The 16,069-nt window shown below is 29.6% G+C and overlaps 1 protein-coding gene across 2 annotated transcripts in view; it reads left to right on the top strand.

Annotated features, from left to right (window-relative positions):
- Nucleotides 1–2,727: 2,727 nt before the first annotated feature.
- Nucleotides 2,728–16,069, top strand: part of ValRS (Valyl-tRNA synthetase) — a 64,507-nt gene continuing 51,165 nt past the window's right edge. The window contains exons 1-4 of one of the 2 annotated variants that reach the window (XM_075373732.1): nt 2,728–2,952; nt 8,710–8,886; nt 11,480–11,607; nt 15,380–15,544. In XM_075373732.1, coding sequence (XP_075229847.1) covers nt 2,806–2,952; nt 8,710–8,886; nt 11,480–11,607; nt 15,380–15,544 — 617 coding nt within the window. In that variant the 5' untranslated portion in view covers nt 2,728–2,805. The remainder of the gene's footprint in view (nt 2,953–8,709; nt 8,887–11,479; nt 11,608–15,379; nt 15,545–16,069) is intronic. The other variant, XM_075373733.1, reaches the window with a different exon arrangement.

The following is a 16,069-nucleotide window of genomic DNA, read 5'->3' on the forward strand; positions in this document are numbered from 1 at the left end:
TTCATGTTCTCATAGTAACATGAAAAAAGGTCATTTGGCAGTTTTTTGGCTTAAGGACCTAAAAAACCACCAAATGACAATTTTTATAAGGGAACTTCCACTGAATTGGTATTTTAGTTGTACAAAGAATAGGATTAAATATATAAATTTAGATATAGACTTCATTTTAGATAAATAATATAGGAGGTAAATCTACCTCCTGTGGTGGTATAAGTAATAGTTATTTAACTTGGAAGATTTTGTTGGGATTAAGAGTATGATAAGAAAGAGTAAGAAAAATTCTGAAACGTATATTCATCATAAACACCCATGAGCCAAACAGCAAAGAAAACAAGGAGAAAGCTATTTAAGCAGGCTATTTAAGATCCCTATTTCATAGGGATCTATCTGTTGCCAGTTGTTAAGAACTTTTTACCTTATTACTAAAAATGTGAGTTTTAACATTTTTCATATGCTGTTTTAATTTGTTATTTAGTCTATCATATTGCATTTTATCAGCAATTTGTCTTAATAGTTGTCATGCTTTACGTGCCTTAATGTTTTCATGAATGAGCAATCAGATAAAACCAGGATATTGAGGTGATTGAGCTGGGTTAGAAAAAAGCCCCTGGTCTTTCAGGCCAGGCAGACCAGTCAGTTTATTGAATAGACATGATAAAATATTCTATTGCAGCTTCAATAATAAGTGATTTTAAAAGAAAATATGAAATAATGCTGCTATGAACATTACTGTGAAGGGAAATTTATCAGTCAATTCAATCTCTAGTTTAGATCTGTTATTCAATCTGAGTTTAGAGGAACACAAATGGGTGCAAAAAAACAGTAAACAAGAATGATCTGAGGATAATTCATCACTTAAATCAATAGAAGTGAAAGTATTGTAGGTGATGAAAAAACTAGAATCTCAGGTCATTTATTCTTAGTCAGCAAAACACTTTAGTGCAGGAAAAGAGAAATACACAAGAACAGAAAACTGTGCCAATGTAAACAGTAACATAAGGATGATCTGGGCTGTAAATTATGCAGTTATGTTGGAAAATCTACGTTATGCAGTAAGACATGCTTTGGAAAGAACTGCACAAATGATTTTAAAATGCATTTAAGTTGGTTTTTATGATTTAGGGCTCATTTTTATTCCATTGAATTATCAACAAGGAATGAGAAAGTGGTCCATTTTCTATTAATAGAGCTTGAATCGACTGAGTAAATGATGAAGTGGTATTATGATGTGCCGTCTAACACTTAGGAAATTTTAACAATGTGAGATAACAAGTTGTAGGAGTTAGTACGAGATGATTGTTCCCCTCATACTCTCAAAGCCAATAAATGTTTTAAAATGTGGTTACTTACAAAATGACTACTATTACTATTTACTAAGTTAGCACTATTTACAATATTTTCTTCAGTAACTACATCATTACATTCATTACTTTTATTATTATAGTTTGTGTATATCCCAGGAGCTAACTGTATTTTTATACTGTGTTAGTGTTACCATATGAGTTTGATGAGTACATAGGTGGAAACAGTCAGGTATCTCACACTGGTATTGTTGCGGCCAATATTGGGAGATTGCTAAAAGTAGTAGATTTGGATGAGTGGCATTGTCGCTGTCTTTGAAGCTCCTAATACACTGCCCACCCATGGTAGTTAGCTGTTTGGGGCTGAAGGCAGAAAACACATGTCACAGGGGGTTCTTTTAATTTCTAGATTAATAATTCTCACTATTCACACCTAACAAAATGCAAATTTGTATTCAAAAAATCTTTTTAAGATTGCGATCTTACTTTTCCTCAGTGGAACTGCATGCAGATTGTGCTTTAAAAATATACTTCATATATGTTGGATGTATTTAGTATGTTGCTGGTTTTTAAAAATGCAGCATCTTCTAAGTTTGACAAACTGCAATAAAATTTGTAAAACGTTTGTATTAGAAAGAAAGTGGATTAAAATCTTGTAAAGATGTTTAGAAAATGCATTACCGGTTCATTAGGAAGTGAATTATGATTTTTGTTATTTGTAAATGTATTAATATGATTTTGTCATGCTGATGTCTACATTTAATAAGGTAAGAAATCATTTTACTTGTTTCTTATTGTTGACAATTATAACCAAATTATTGTCAATTTCTGAGACAATTAATAGACTGATGATATTGCCTATGATTAATAGATATTCAACAATTAGTTACACGGCTACTTATTTTTCACACTATAAAGAGGGCAATGCATGTGTTTTGTATCTAGTCTTAACTGATGTGTTTTAAAGTCTGTGTACCCGTTCATACCGTGATTCTTGGTTTGGAATCATTATCTGGTAGCAGTCATCATTTTCTGGTTTGCACTTCCTTTTTCCATGTTTTGCTTTTACTTAAGAGCAACGGTAAGTATTTAAGATAGCGGCACAAAGTGATACCAAACTCTGATGTAGGTGTAGGTAAATATTACTGTATTATACACCAAAAAAAAAGCAATCTACACGAAGTATATTTTAAAGTCGAATTTTTATCACATAAATCAGAATAGTAATATTTTTATTGGTAAAACTATTTAAAATCGCTGCAGATTATTATAATATGATACAGAAATGTCGTAAATACAGTTGTTATTAAAGGCCATTACACCACAAAGAAAAAAATTATATTTAAAAATATACGTTAAAATGTTGTAGTTGTAGAAGATAAATTCTAAGAAAATTTTAACATTACTTAGCGGCAAACTATAACGTTTTGCATCCCGAAAGCACGTTATTAGAAAATGTGGTGACGGCTCACGTCTAACCTCTTAAGTGGCTCGTGGTTGAAAAATGATGCAACAGACGGACGGCAGTGAGTTGCCACAAAAAACACCAAAACAGCTCGAAAAAGAAGCCAAGAAATTGGCTAAAATAGAAAAATTCAAGCAGAAGAAAGAAAAACTTGTTCAACCAAATGAGCCGAAAGAAAAGTCAGAGGTCAGTAATAATTTGTTTATCTTGCTACATTCCAGCATTACAGTAGGTTTAGCGTTCCATATTGTTAAACCATATGAATCGTTTTTAATTAACGCTACTTTGCAATCTACGTTGCTTTGCTGACAGATTATTTCTTGTTAAAATCGTTAATCTAATAAATTTAGAACTTTGAGAATATAACATTAGTAAAGAAAGGGATTGATTTTTTTTTAGCTGTGCTTGTATGTTCACACTAAATTATTAGCTGCTTAACACTACTAGATTTGTGTCTTTTATGTCAAATCCCATCATCATTTTGATTTTAACCTTCAGACAAGAGATTTTTAATTATTCACATTTACAATAGGTACAATGTTTTTCAAGTATCATCAATAAATTCATATTACAACCAGTTATATTTTACAGTAGTAGTATGTATGTATACGTGGTACTCCATTACATTGTTATTAGTATTAACTCATTAATGTATTTTAGTATGAAGGATCCTCAGATGTCTGAAGAACTTGGGAGGATTTTTTCATCTAATGATATGCAAGATAAAAAGTAACAAGATTTCGGTTTCATTTTGAAGCCACTATGGTTCCTTGATACTGTCACCATAATTTTTTATAATTAAACATACATCCTGAGTCAGTACTAGAGATGTAACAAGCTAGAGATTCACTTGCTACTCAAACGAGAAATGAAGCAGTACCTATTAAAAAAAAAAAAGTTGTGCTAATCCAGAAATGTCTGATACATTTTGTAAATCTGTCAAACTTTATAAACATTTGGTTCACTCGAAAATAATTAAAAAAAAGTTGTTAATTATAGTTATTTTTAACATTATGAGAAACTACAAGTAAGATGTTTATAAAAAATGAATTCCACACTTTTGTTGATATTTTAAGGATTATTTCATACCATTAATAAAAAGAGTACATAAAACATTTATTATGAAAGAAGGAAACATTTTAAAGTGGAAAAATCGTTAATCGCCACTGAATTAAACTGAATATTGCTCATGTAGTCAGTTAGTTATAGTTACCAAACTAAAGGAAAATTTATAATTTCAGTATTTTAGTATAATTTTCAGTTCACAATAATTAATGTGTACAACATAATTTAGATGTCTATGAAAAGTATTAGAGAAGCTTTTTTAATACTTGCTGGAGTTTTTTTAATACTAACAAGGAGTGGGATTCTCAGTAATAAAACTGGTTGTTTAAGCTTCTTTAAAGTATATTACACTAGATTATTCTTAAAATTTCAAATATTTTGTATGTTAATATTTTTTAGTCATGAGCTGCCAAATATTTACGTATAGGCTAGAAAAAAAAAATATTTTTGTATGTACAAGTGCTGTTGAAAACAATACTTAATGTGGCGTGCTACAGTTTGCTAAAAATTATAACTTCTTTAATTATTTTTTTAAATAAATTATCTTTTGTTGTGTATCTGTGTTTTAAATAATATTTTTAATAGCTGTTTTAAGTAAGACTTAAGAGAGCCAGTTTCTAGTACTTTAAATAAACATCTTTTTCTTAATTATTATTTAAAAAATCTATTTCTGACTCACCTTAAAATTATTTTGAGATGCTTTTTCCAGATCATTTTGGAGTTAAATTATTCTGCACCTTCTTCACTAGAAATACATGTGATGTTATTTTTCCTTTTGTGGAAATTTCTTATTTTGTCTAATATATTTATGAATTGCATATTGTTTAAGTATGATGAGTTTTTGTTTTTTTGTGCTATGTGTAAAATTTGCATGTTGTGTTAATATCTTTGAACATTTATCTTGTTTGTATGAGATGATTTGCAAAGATTGATTTTTTTATGTTCACCTCTGAATGAAATAGTATCCAGTCTTTCCAATATAGAAAGTACTTAGTTCAATCACTGCCCTTCAATTTTTATAATTTTAGGTCTCTGAGTTTTGTTAAGTTAATTGTATTATCATGTTTATTGTTTTGAAAGTGACAGTAACTTAAAAAAATATATAAATTTTGCAAGACTGTTAATTGATGTATGATACCATTATGTAATTTTTTTGATTGGATGTTTTTTTAAAAAATTTCATGTAGCATGTTATTAATAAGTGCAGATTAACCTATGCCAGATATTTCATTAAATTTAGTTTTTCCGTGTAGTTGTCAGGAGGAAAATGGGTGTGTATTAAGCACACCTAGCATATGGCTAGGTGTGTTGCAGATAACTGTATCAGTTGTAGTATATTTTCTATGTATTTTAATAAATGTATTTATTGTGTGATATGGATTTGGTGAAGTTGAGGAAGTGAAGCAATTGGTTGTGTTCACACTATGCAGTAAATTGTAAATTAAAATGTAATTTTTTACCAAATATGAGGAATTTTAGCATTGTCTAATGTTTCTTTTGTGCAGGAGTATGATGTTATTCATAGAGTTTTTCCAATGTAAAATATTTTGTTTCTCTTTGCATAATTTGTTGGAACTCTTAATAACCTTTGCTTTTAAAAGTGTTATTTTGTTGATCAAATTTCTTAAATAGATTATCATTGTTTGGGATTAGTGCCCTTTGAAAAAATTTATTGAAATCATTTACTACCGTAACAACAGCATATGTCTACTAGAATCATGGTTTAAAAATAATTAAAATTAATTTTGAAGAATAAAAGTAATTTCAATTATATAAGTAATCAAAATCAATCCAGTAAATTGTGAATGAAACTAGAATGATGAAAGTAACTAGAATGATTGTAAGAGTAATTATTTGTTACTGATGAACCTATTTACATTTAAATTTCATATTTGTATTTAAATTTTTATCTAAATAATTAAAATGATTCTATTATATCAGAGTATATTGTGCACTGTAATTTACCTTTAACTTGAGATATCTGTTTATGAATCAGTAAATAAATAAAAAATGTTACATTTTTTAGTGCCTTTTATCTAATCTGTGATCTTTATTTAACAATTTGTATGGTATATATTTATAGCTGTATTCAATTAATATTAGTATTTTGTTGAAACTAATTGTTTTTATTAACTTTCAATTTTGACCACCTTACTAATGCCATTTTTTAGGGTAATTTATTTTTATTTGTCTTTATGTTATTTGTAAATTTTGAAATTTGAGTTTTAAAGTTTCTACTTAAAAGTCATTTATATACTCTGTAAATAGAGCTGAATGTTTATCAGACAGCAAATTCAGCTTGTTATACAACTTATATCAGATAATGAACTTCCCAGTTAGTTAGGAATCTGTGTGGTGGTTTATCCCTCAGCTAGTCTGGGGTTTTACTACAGTTAAGGGTCTGTATTTTTTGTTATCTTAAAAAGTAAGGTGACTTGGGTATAGCTATTAAATTAGGGAAATATACCAAAAAATATTAAATACATTACTGATCAATTTTCAAGTGCAAAATCAAATTTGTTAAATTCTTAATCTGGTTTTGTGGATATTATTTACTACTTCAGTGTCTGATTTATAATTCTGAACTTTGCGTGGTAGAAGAATGTAGTTTTTTATATTCAAGTGGATATGGTTATATTCAGTAACATGCTGTTCACATCGTCATGCAGTGTAGTTTTATCTTTCATTTAATTTTATTATAATTTATAAGTGTGTTGTATATTAGATATTTAAATCATTTTTAAAAAATTCTTTACTTACTACATGCATACATGTTTATTTAAAGGTAAAGCACAGTATTCTTTAATTTTAAATAACCTTTTTTTTTTAATGCATGTTAATAATAAAAAAATTGAATTCATGAAAAGTTAGACATCATTGACTGAGTCAACTGATAAACTGAATCTTTAAAGGCTAATTTGTATAATTTATAAAATATAACAAAGATACAGTTTGTATAACAAAAATACAAGGCCATTTTGCACTTGTCAAACGAAATGCTTGTTTATATCAGTTGATATTCCAAATATGTTTATCAAGAACATATCCAAGGTTTTATTTATTATTATCATATGTACCTTTAAACATAACATGGAAAGTTATCTGTTGGTGGATCATTTTCGCTAGTGAATTACTCATTTTAATTTTTTACACAAAAGAAGGTATGACCCGGTATTTTGCAAAAATAATTAAATTATTTTTACAAAATAAGTTTCTAGATAGTTATAACAGAGTTCATAATTTTTATAAGGATTTAATGAGTTCAGTGTGGAAAATTTTATAATTAATTAGTTTATATACCTAGTATTGCTCTAAGTCATAATTTCTTCATTAGTTTATACATTTCTTTTGTATAAAAATTGTCATTAATATTCCACAACAAACATAAATCTCCTTTGCTTTCCTTCTTGTAGAATTTAACCTTTCAAATCTAGCCTGTGTTTTGTCCTATAATAGTTTGGTTTGAATGAAAATGTGAGGAGTTTGAAGAACATGTATTTTAAACTTTCAAACACTGTAATACAATAACACACCAATTAACTTATGCGAGCATACAAATAAGTACATTTTAATTTGTAATTTAATTAATTAATTCATCTGTGAGCCTAGAGAAAGATGCTATAGACAACCATAAGTTGTACACAAAGGTGTATATATATATATATATATATATATAAAACTTAGCAAAAACAGTTCTTTTGTTATTGTTTTTGTCTGTATTCCCCTCTGTTCTAATATCTAAAGACAAAAGTATAAAAACTGTTTACCACCAAGAGTACAGAATTTAATAATGCTTCTTACCTTATGCTTGTTATTTTTTAATAGCATTTTCGAGGTTTCCCTCATCATCAGGTAAACTTTTCTTTTTTTTCTCAAATTACACATTAAATTCAAACATTAAAATTACAACATATAAAATCTCATCATTTTAACTGATGATGAAAAGCTCAAAAGCACTGTTAAAAAATAGTAAGCATAAGGTAAGAAGCATTATTAAATTCTGTACTCTTGGTTTTAAATGGTTTTTATATTTTTGTCATTATATATATATATATATATATATATATATATATATATATATACATATGCAAATACAAATGTACAATATATAAAAAATTAATGCAACTATACAGTATGAACAGTTTTACAATATACATATAAATAAACAGCTTTTAAACTATGACACAACAGAGTTTGAGGTTGTAATGACTAAGACTAATGCAATGACTCATCCTTAGCTGAAAAAAACATTTTGTCTTTTCTTCTTGTTCCAAATTGCAATAGTGTTAAAAAATATTCAAAAATGATCTAGAATGATCCAACATGTTCTAGAAACCTTTAGGAAGTTCTACAAATTTCCAAAATGTAAGAGTCCAGAAAATATTCTCATATTCCAGAATTTTAACCTTTATAATGTTCTAAGGGGTTGGGAAGTGTAACATCCATAGTAGTTTTGCCCATTTAGTAATTAATAATTATCTCAAGTTTGGTTGAAATCAGACATATGCTTTAGGAGGAGATGTGGAACGTACATATGGTATATATTCACATACAACATACATTCAATGAATTTTATTTACATTAAAATTGTGTTAATATATATGTGGGTGAATTAAAAGTAAAAAAGTGTTAAAGTGTAAAAAGAATTAAAGTGGTGAGTGTAAAATTAAATTTGAGAAAAGCATACAAAGAATTTACCAAATATGAGTTATTTATTATTATTTTTTGTAATAAGAAAAAAATGTATGTATATTATATTACAGGTATTGCTATCCTTAGAAGCTTTTTTCTGGAAGAAAACAAATATATTTAATGTTGATTTATTTATTCTAAAACAGAATAAAACTTTAAAAAACTTATTTCTTTTGTTTATTTTAGAAAAAAGATAAAAAGAAAGATGGTAAAAAAGAGGTGATATTGTATACCAGTAATACAAAACCTGGTGAAAAAAAAGATGTTCTTGGTCCGATGCCAGATGCTTATAGTCCTCAATATGTTGAAGCAGCTTGGTACAGTTGGTGGGAAAAACAAGGTTTCTTCAAGCCAGAATATGGAGTAAGTATTCAACAATTTCCTCATTTTTCTTTTTAAACAATTGTAGATTGTCAGTACATTTTTTTTTTAACTCTTGTTTGACTCTTTTATTTATCTTACCCCAAAAGCAGGTGCAGTAAAGTTATGCAATTGCAGATTTATTATTATTATTTTTTTTAAACTAGCTTTGGATTTTTTTTAATATAATTTGTTAGCCATATTACACTTATCATTTTAAAATAATTTCTTATGTTATTATAAAATCATAACTTCAAATGTTATATCAAGCCTGTTATTGAAAACGTTAAAATAAAAAAGTTAAAAGAATTCAGAAACGAAAATCTATTCTTGAAATAAAATTGAAGAGTTACAAGGTATAAAGAGTGAGAAATATAAATGTTTTACAGATAATATTTGTGATTTACCAAGATGCCAGAATATTTCATAATATAAAAAATAAATTCAATGTATAAAATAATACATGAGTGTAGTAGTGTAATAATTAGAGAATCTTGTGGTGGCATATCAGTAGGGCCGACATTCATTTTGCTAAAATATAAGTATATTTTACTTTCCAGAGAGATTAATTTGATTTAAGAATAAGTTTTTATGGCAAATTTATTACTCTTATCAACATGTATGTTCGTACTGTTGTCCAGTAAATTACATGAAATAGTGTTGATGTAATACCTTCATTTCGTAATTTGAGTTACTGAATCATTATTGTCATCTTCGCCATTGTCCAAGAGATTTTAATTATTACTTTCATTACCCCCTAAATTAGATAATATAAAATAATGGAATATCACTTTCATATAAAGGTTCATCATACATTTTCACAAAAATAAAAATTATATAACGAAAAAATAATTCTGTACATGAAATTGAGATTATTTTTACCAACAGGCATTACATATAGGTTTTTAAATTTACATTATCTATGTTCATAATTTTATATAACTACAAGTAGTTATACTTGAAGTATAACTACAAGTAACAAAGAATGTCATGACATCTTCAGAACTTATTGTAATAAAAACTTCTTCAGAAATTCTTGTAAAATATATATATATATATATATATATATATATTCTTCTGTACCAATATATTGTATTTTTTAAAATTAAAAACCAACTTCAACAACCCAAGTACAGAACTAAAAAGTAAATGAAATGACACTTTATTATTTTTTTCTTTTCTTTATACCTAGCATTTTCGCCGAGCATCATCAGTTGTTTATAAATTACATAATTTTTTTTTTTAGGAAAAAAATAAAATATTAAAATTACTTATATATACAAAATATGAAGTCAATTAAATAAAATAACTACATATATTTAAATATGATGTCAATTAAGAATTAAAAATTACAATTAAATTTAAAAATAAAATAATTATTATTTACATATATGTATAGAACAAAATAATTTCCAACTTGGTCAACTTTCAGACAGAATATGAAGATGACATTCTTATAAAAGCAGCAACAGATGGCAGCATGTTTTTAGATAAAAATATATATAATCAGAATGTATATAAATAATTTCAAATCCACTCTGTAATGTAACACTGGCTGGCCAGGTTACATAGTATAAATCTTGTAATTATATTATTTTAAAATTTAATTTTAATTTTTAATTCTTAATTGATGTCATATTTAAATATATTATATGTAGTTATTTTATTTAATTGACTTCATGTTTTGTATATATGATAGTAATTTTAATAATTTTATCTTTAATTTTTATTAAAAAAAAAAAAATTATGTTTGTTAACTGTCGTTTCATTTACTTTGTAATTCTGTACTTGGGTTGTTCAAGTTGGTTTTTGATTATAAAAAATACAATATATAATATATTAACTTAGCAAAAACAATTCTTTTGTTATTGTATTTCTCCATATTCCCTTCTGTAGGAATATCTCAAAGACAAAAGTATAAAAACCGTTAACCACCAAGAGTACAGAATTTATAATGCTTCTTACCTTATGCTTATTACTTTTTAATAGCACTTTCAAGGTTTTCCCTCATCATCAATTAAACTTTTCTTTTTTTTCTCAAATCACACATTAAATTTAAACATTAAAATTACAACACATAAAAATATAAAGTTATAAAATTAAAAATTTTTTATTATGTGGCTAGCCATATAATAATACGGTCAATTATATATATATATATATATATATATATATAAATCTGTGTTGATTTTCTGACAGTTATGTTTTGAATTGTATCATGTGTGTTGAAAAATTGTCAGCTATTGGTTTAAAGGGTAAACTGTAGTGTTGAATGAAACTAACAAATTTTTGGATATATCCAAATTCACTTATTTTCTATTGAAACATATCTTGATTGGATGTTTTTAGTTTTAAAAAAGGCTTATCTAAAACTAAAATTAAAAGTTATTATCATTTTTTGTTGTTTAATGTTATCAATAAAATGAAAAATAAATAACAGTATTACTAAATAATTTGGTAATCCTTTGTTACTGATATTTTGTCTGAAGTTCAGATTATTAAGAAATGAAAATGCAGACTACGTAATCTATTTATTCATAAAACATTTATTTAAAGTATATCATAAACAATTTTTAAAAATTATATTTGATTTCAGAGAAAAAGTATATCGGAACCTAATCCAAAAGGAAGATTTGTTATGGTTATTCCTCCACCCAATGTAACTGGATTTTTGCACCTTGGTCATGCATTAACAAATGCTGTAGAAGATGCAATTACTAGATGGTAAGCTGTTAAAATCAGATTAGAATTTTTAATTTGAAATTTATTATGAAGTGTATTTATTATGCTCATTCTACATAAAGGTGTATTGTGATATCGCTTATTACCACAGACCTTTGGTTTATATAATCTTTTCTTTCCTGATGTCATTCCTGGGTCCCTCTACAGCGGCCGGGACTCAGTCTGTACACTTTATGTTATTTATCTGTATGCCTGCCTCAAACCGCCAGGCAGGGGGAACTGGGCCCGACTATGTTGTTCCTGGGTTCCACCCAGCAGCCAGGTCTTAGTCTTTTATCTCCCTTTTCTAAATTAAAGTCTCTGATCCATTTTGTACAATCTCTAGTTTTTAGGATCTGTGTGACCAGGTTCTCAACTACCCTCCATTCATGTTGACCTTTAAGCATAATGTTACTATTGTATCTGGAGTGACATCCAAGACTCAAGCTCTCTCACTCTCTGTGTTCTTCCAATTTGATACATTCAAATGTTGTGTGTTGTGGGGTTTTCACTTCCGCAATAGACAGTTAGAGAATTATCTGTTTCTAAACCTATTCAGGTAGTCACTGAATTCCCCATGGTCGGAGAGGAACAGAGATGTAGTATCCCACTCCCCATGTTTCCTCTCTAGCCATGGACTCAATCTGGGGATTAACCTTTGTGTCCAGGAACTTGTACGAGTCGTATTCCACTCTTCTTGCCCTTTCTTGATATAACAATCCGGCAATGTCTTCCTTGTTCATGCCTTCATAGACTCGCTTTCTTCTCTGGGCCCGGAGGTGAATGAGTGGTACCTCTGCCAGTACCCTTGCAGTGGCTGTAGAAACAATTCTATAAGATTATAAAATTTTCAAATTCATTCTTCGTTGTAGGGAGTTTAGTCTAATTTTATTCTTCATAATGTTAAAAGTCAAAAACCAAGCCGGAGTGGCATGCAATATGATGGACGTCACTGCTGTGAGGATCAGTCTTCTTTTCGTGGCCTTTGGCCCCCATGTGTTTCTCATTAAGCATCCTAAAGAGTTTGTGGTTTTTTCAGCCTTTCACGTGGCAATCTCAAGGTGTTTGTTAAATTTTCCTGATTGTTGGAACCAAATCCTCAGATATTTGATGCATGACATCATTGCAGCCTGGAAACTGTCGTCCACCCTGATGTTTATGGGTCTGATTTTACATTTCCTTAACATTGTGAAAAGCTAAGTTTTCTTGGGTTCGAGACTTAGCCTTTTGGATTGGAGCCATCTGCTCACCTCTTAATCGCTCTATTCGCTCTGGGTTCGACATCTTCTTTTTCACATTCTGACACTAGCAGTGCTAGGTTGTTTGCATTAGCAATCAGAGACCCTATTTGGGAACCCCAGGTTCAAAATCCCACCAAATGTAAGGTTCCAAAGGAGTGGGCTCTGTATGAACCCTTAGGCACCCCACCTTGCATTCAGAAACTAATTTCACTGTCCTCCGTTGTGGTGAGTAGTTCACGTGCATTTAGGAAGTCGCATATCACTGCTCTCAAATAATCACTAATCTTTCTGTTTGCCAATTCATTAACCACCTCTGCCCATGGTAGACTATTAAAGGCAATGCGGACATCCAGGAGGACCATCAAGGGAATCTTTCAGGTTGTCCAGGTGCCTGTCCTGCTTGTATTTGCCCATGTCACCACTCTTCTCAAAACATCAACCGTCGATTTTCCTTTTATGAAACCATATTGGGTTGGTGACTGTCCTCCTGTAGCGTTAACTTTGCTCCAAATTCTATCCGCAATGAGTCTTTCATAAAGTTTCCCCACAGTGGGCAGAAAACATATTGGTTGATAGGCTGGAATCGAATCTTCCCATTTTCCATTCCAAAGGAAAATTGCCCATTGTCAATGCCTCATTTAAGACCTCTAGTACGATCCATGGGTGCACTCTTGTTAACTCCTTAAGCAGTATTCCTGGGACACCGTCTGGCCCTGGACTTTTATTGGGGCTGATCTGAGAGGCCGCCCAACACAGCTCACCCACAGAGAAACGTCTATCTCGAAGTATGGTGCAACCACCCACTTTGCTTCTTGCATTATAAAGAGGTTCATTATTACTCTCATAACTTATCTGCTTGAAAGCAGAGGGAGGTGGCACTGAATCTCTTCATTAAGATCCAGTACGCGCTCCCCCATGGGTCGTCATCTAGCTCAGGTACCAATTTCTTCCAAGCCTCATGTTTGGGTGTTTTCACTGCAGTGCAGAATTCCTTATGTGTATTCTTGTAAAGAGTTTCTGCCCGTTCAATCTCTTCAGGGTGGTTCCATCTTGCTCTTTGTAGTTATCTGCGGGCTGTAAGTCTTGAAGCCCTGAGGTCCGTTGTTTCTTGAGACCACCAATAAATGTTTTTTCTACACAGCTCTGATCAGGGTCTAAGTTTATCAGACTTCTCATTCATAACATTCAAGAATCTGTCTGAGTTATGGTCTCTTCTTGCAGTCATTCTTTCTGCAACCAATCTAACAAAAGAACCAGTCTGATTCGTCATTGATCTCCATCTGCGGCAGGTCGCTTGTATTATCGGATTTCCCAGGTTGATCTCAAAGAAAATTCTTAGATGATTGCTAGTAAGATCTTCCTGTAGCATATTTCATGACACAACGCTTCTTCTTATACTCCCAGAAACCACAGTTATATCAATTGCTGAGCCGGATCCTCTGCCAACGAATGTCCGGACCATTGGTAGATTAAGTACTTCTATATCAAGGGAACCAAGTAGTGTTGCTAATTCGTGCCCTCGGCGGGTTGATCTTGTTCCTCCAAGCTCAAGGGATTTGACATTAAAATCACCTACCAATATTATCGATTGTTCTGCTGTTCTTATCATTTCTCTGAGATCAGATAGAAATTCTTTATATTATTCTTTCTTTCCAGTAGGCGAAATATATCCTCCAATAATGACACATGTCAGATATACTGAAGTTAAGCCTCTACAGGATTTCACATCCAGAATCGCAAAGCGGTTGGAAATGGTCCTAATAGCAGTGTCATCCAGTTCATTGTACTTAACCTAACTTCAACTTAAGCGACCTAATTAATTCTGTCTTAAGTGAATATAATTTCATTCTTAATTAAATTAACAAACCTAACCAAATTAATCAGAAAATAATGTATTTTACACTTATGCAGTATTGAATTACAAACTTTTCAGTGAGGGTGTGTAACTTATGAGGGACTTAACTAGGATGAAAGGTGTTTTTGATGAAAAGTTTCAATTGTAATGAATAACTTAGGTCGTAAATAAAAAATATTCTAAATTTCATCAAAATCGGAGGTGACTCCCTAATTATATATAATTACCTTTATTCATAATATATGTCTGTGTAATTAAAAAACCATCACTAGTAACAAGCTAATGTTAGTTTGAAAACAGCAGCACCAGTCCTTGAGAATGATTACGTAGGTGAATGAAAATGCTTTCAAATAGGTTTTTTTTAAAAAATGTTATTACAAGTTGGTTATTGCAAAAATTACAAATTTTGAAAACTTTAATTGTTGGCAGCTAAATTGATAGGAAATTCCATTTATGCAGTTAAAGATATCTTCAGTCTATGTTATTTTAATTTTAATTTTTTGTTTTATGATGCAACATATCTATTGTAGTAATTTATGGTATGGATTGTTACAAATTTAATTAGAATTTTGATTTTTTTTTTATATATTTGTTTTGATATTTCTGTTTTTAAATGCACAATTATTTATTAAGCTTATGAGTTATTAATTATAATTTTTTTTTAATTTTGTTTTTTTAGGCACCGTATGAAGGGTCGTACTAGTTTATGGAACCCTGGCTGTGATCATGCTGGTATTGCAACACAAGTTGTTGTTGAGAAAAAGTTATGGCGTGAAGAGAAGAAAACTAGACATGATGTTGGTAGAGAAAAATTTATTGAGAAAGTGTGGGAGTGGCGAAGAGAGTAAGATATTATTTTTTAATATAATTTAAACAAAAATTAATGATAATGTTTCCATTGACATCATAATCATAATTTTTATTAAGTTATAATTTTATTTTTTTTACTTTTTTGTACCATAGAAATTAATATTTGGAGCTATATTACAATCTATGTATTTTTTTAAAGAAAGGCTGTCATTTCTGATATAGTTCATGATTTTTAAGCCTTTGATGTTTGTTATCAAACTCTTCGATTATTTCTCTCACATCTATTTTGAAGTATTCTGAATATAACTCTTCCTTTCTTCCTGTGAGGTCTGTAATATTTCAATTTCTGGTTCTCATACATTGGTGTCTGTGCCAGTTTTTTAACCATATAATCCTGTGCTGCTGTCTTTTATTTTGGTTTAAATTTAATACCTTGTAGCACCCTAAGTTAGTTGGCTAACTAATGGGGCTCACCACCTTAATGCATGCTCATTTGCTTATTCTGTGGAGTTTCATTCAATTTTATATTTCTTGACCTTTTTGTTGTTGGGTCACTACT

This window comes from Lycorma delicatula, chromosome 8 (genome assembly GCF_047948215.1).
Source record: "Lycorma delicatula isolate Av1 chromosome 8, ASM4794821v1, whole genome shotgun sequence".
Classification (NCBI taxonomy): Eukaryota; Metazoa; Arthropoda; class Insecta; order Hemiptera; family Fulgoridae; genus Lycorma; species Lycorma delicatula.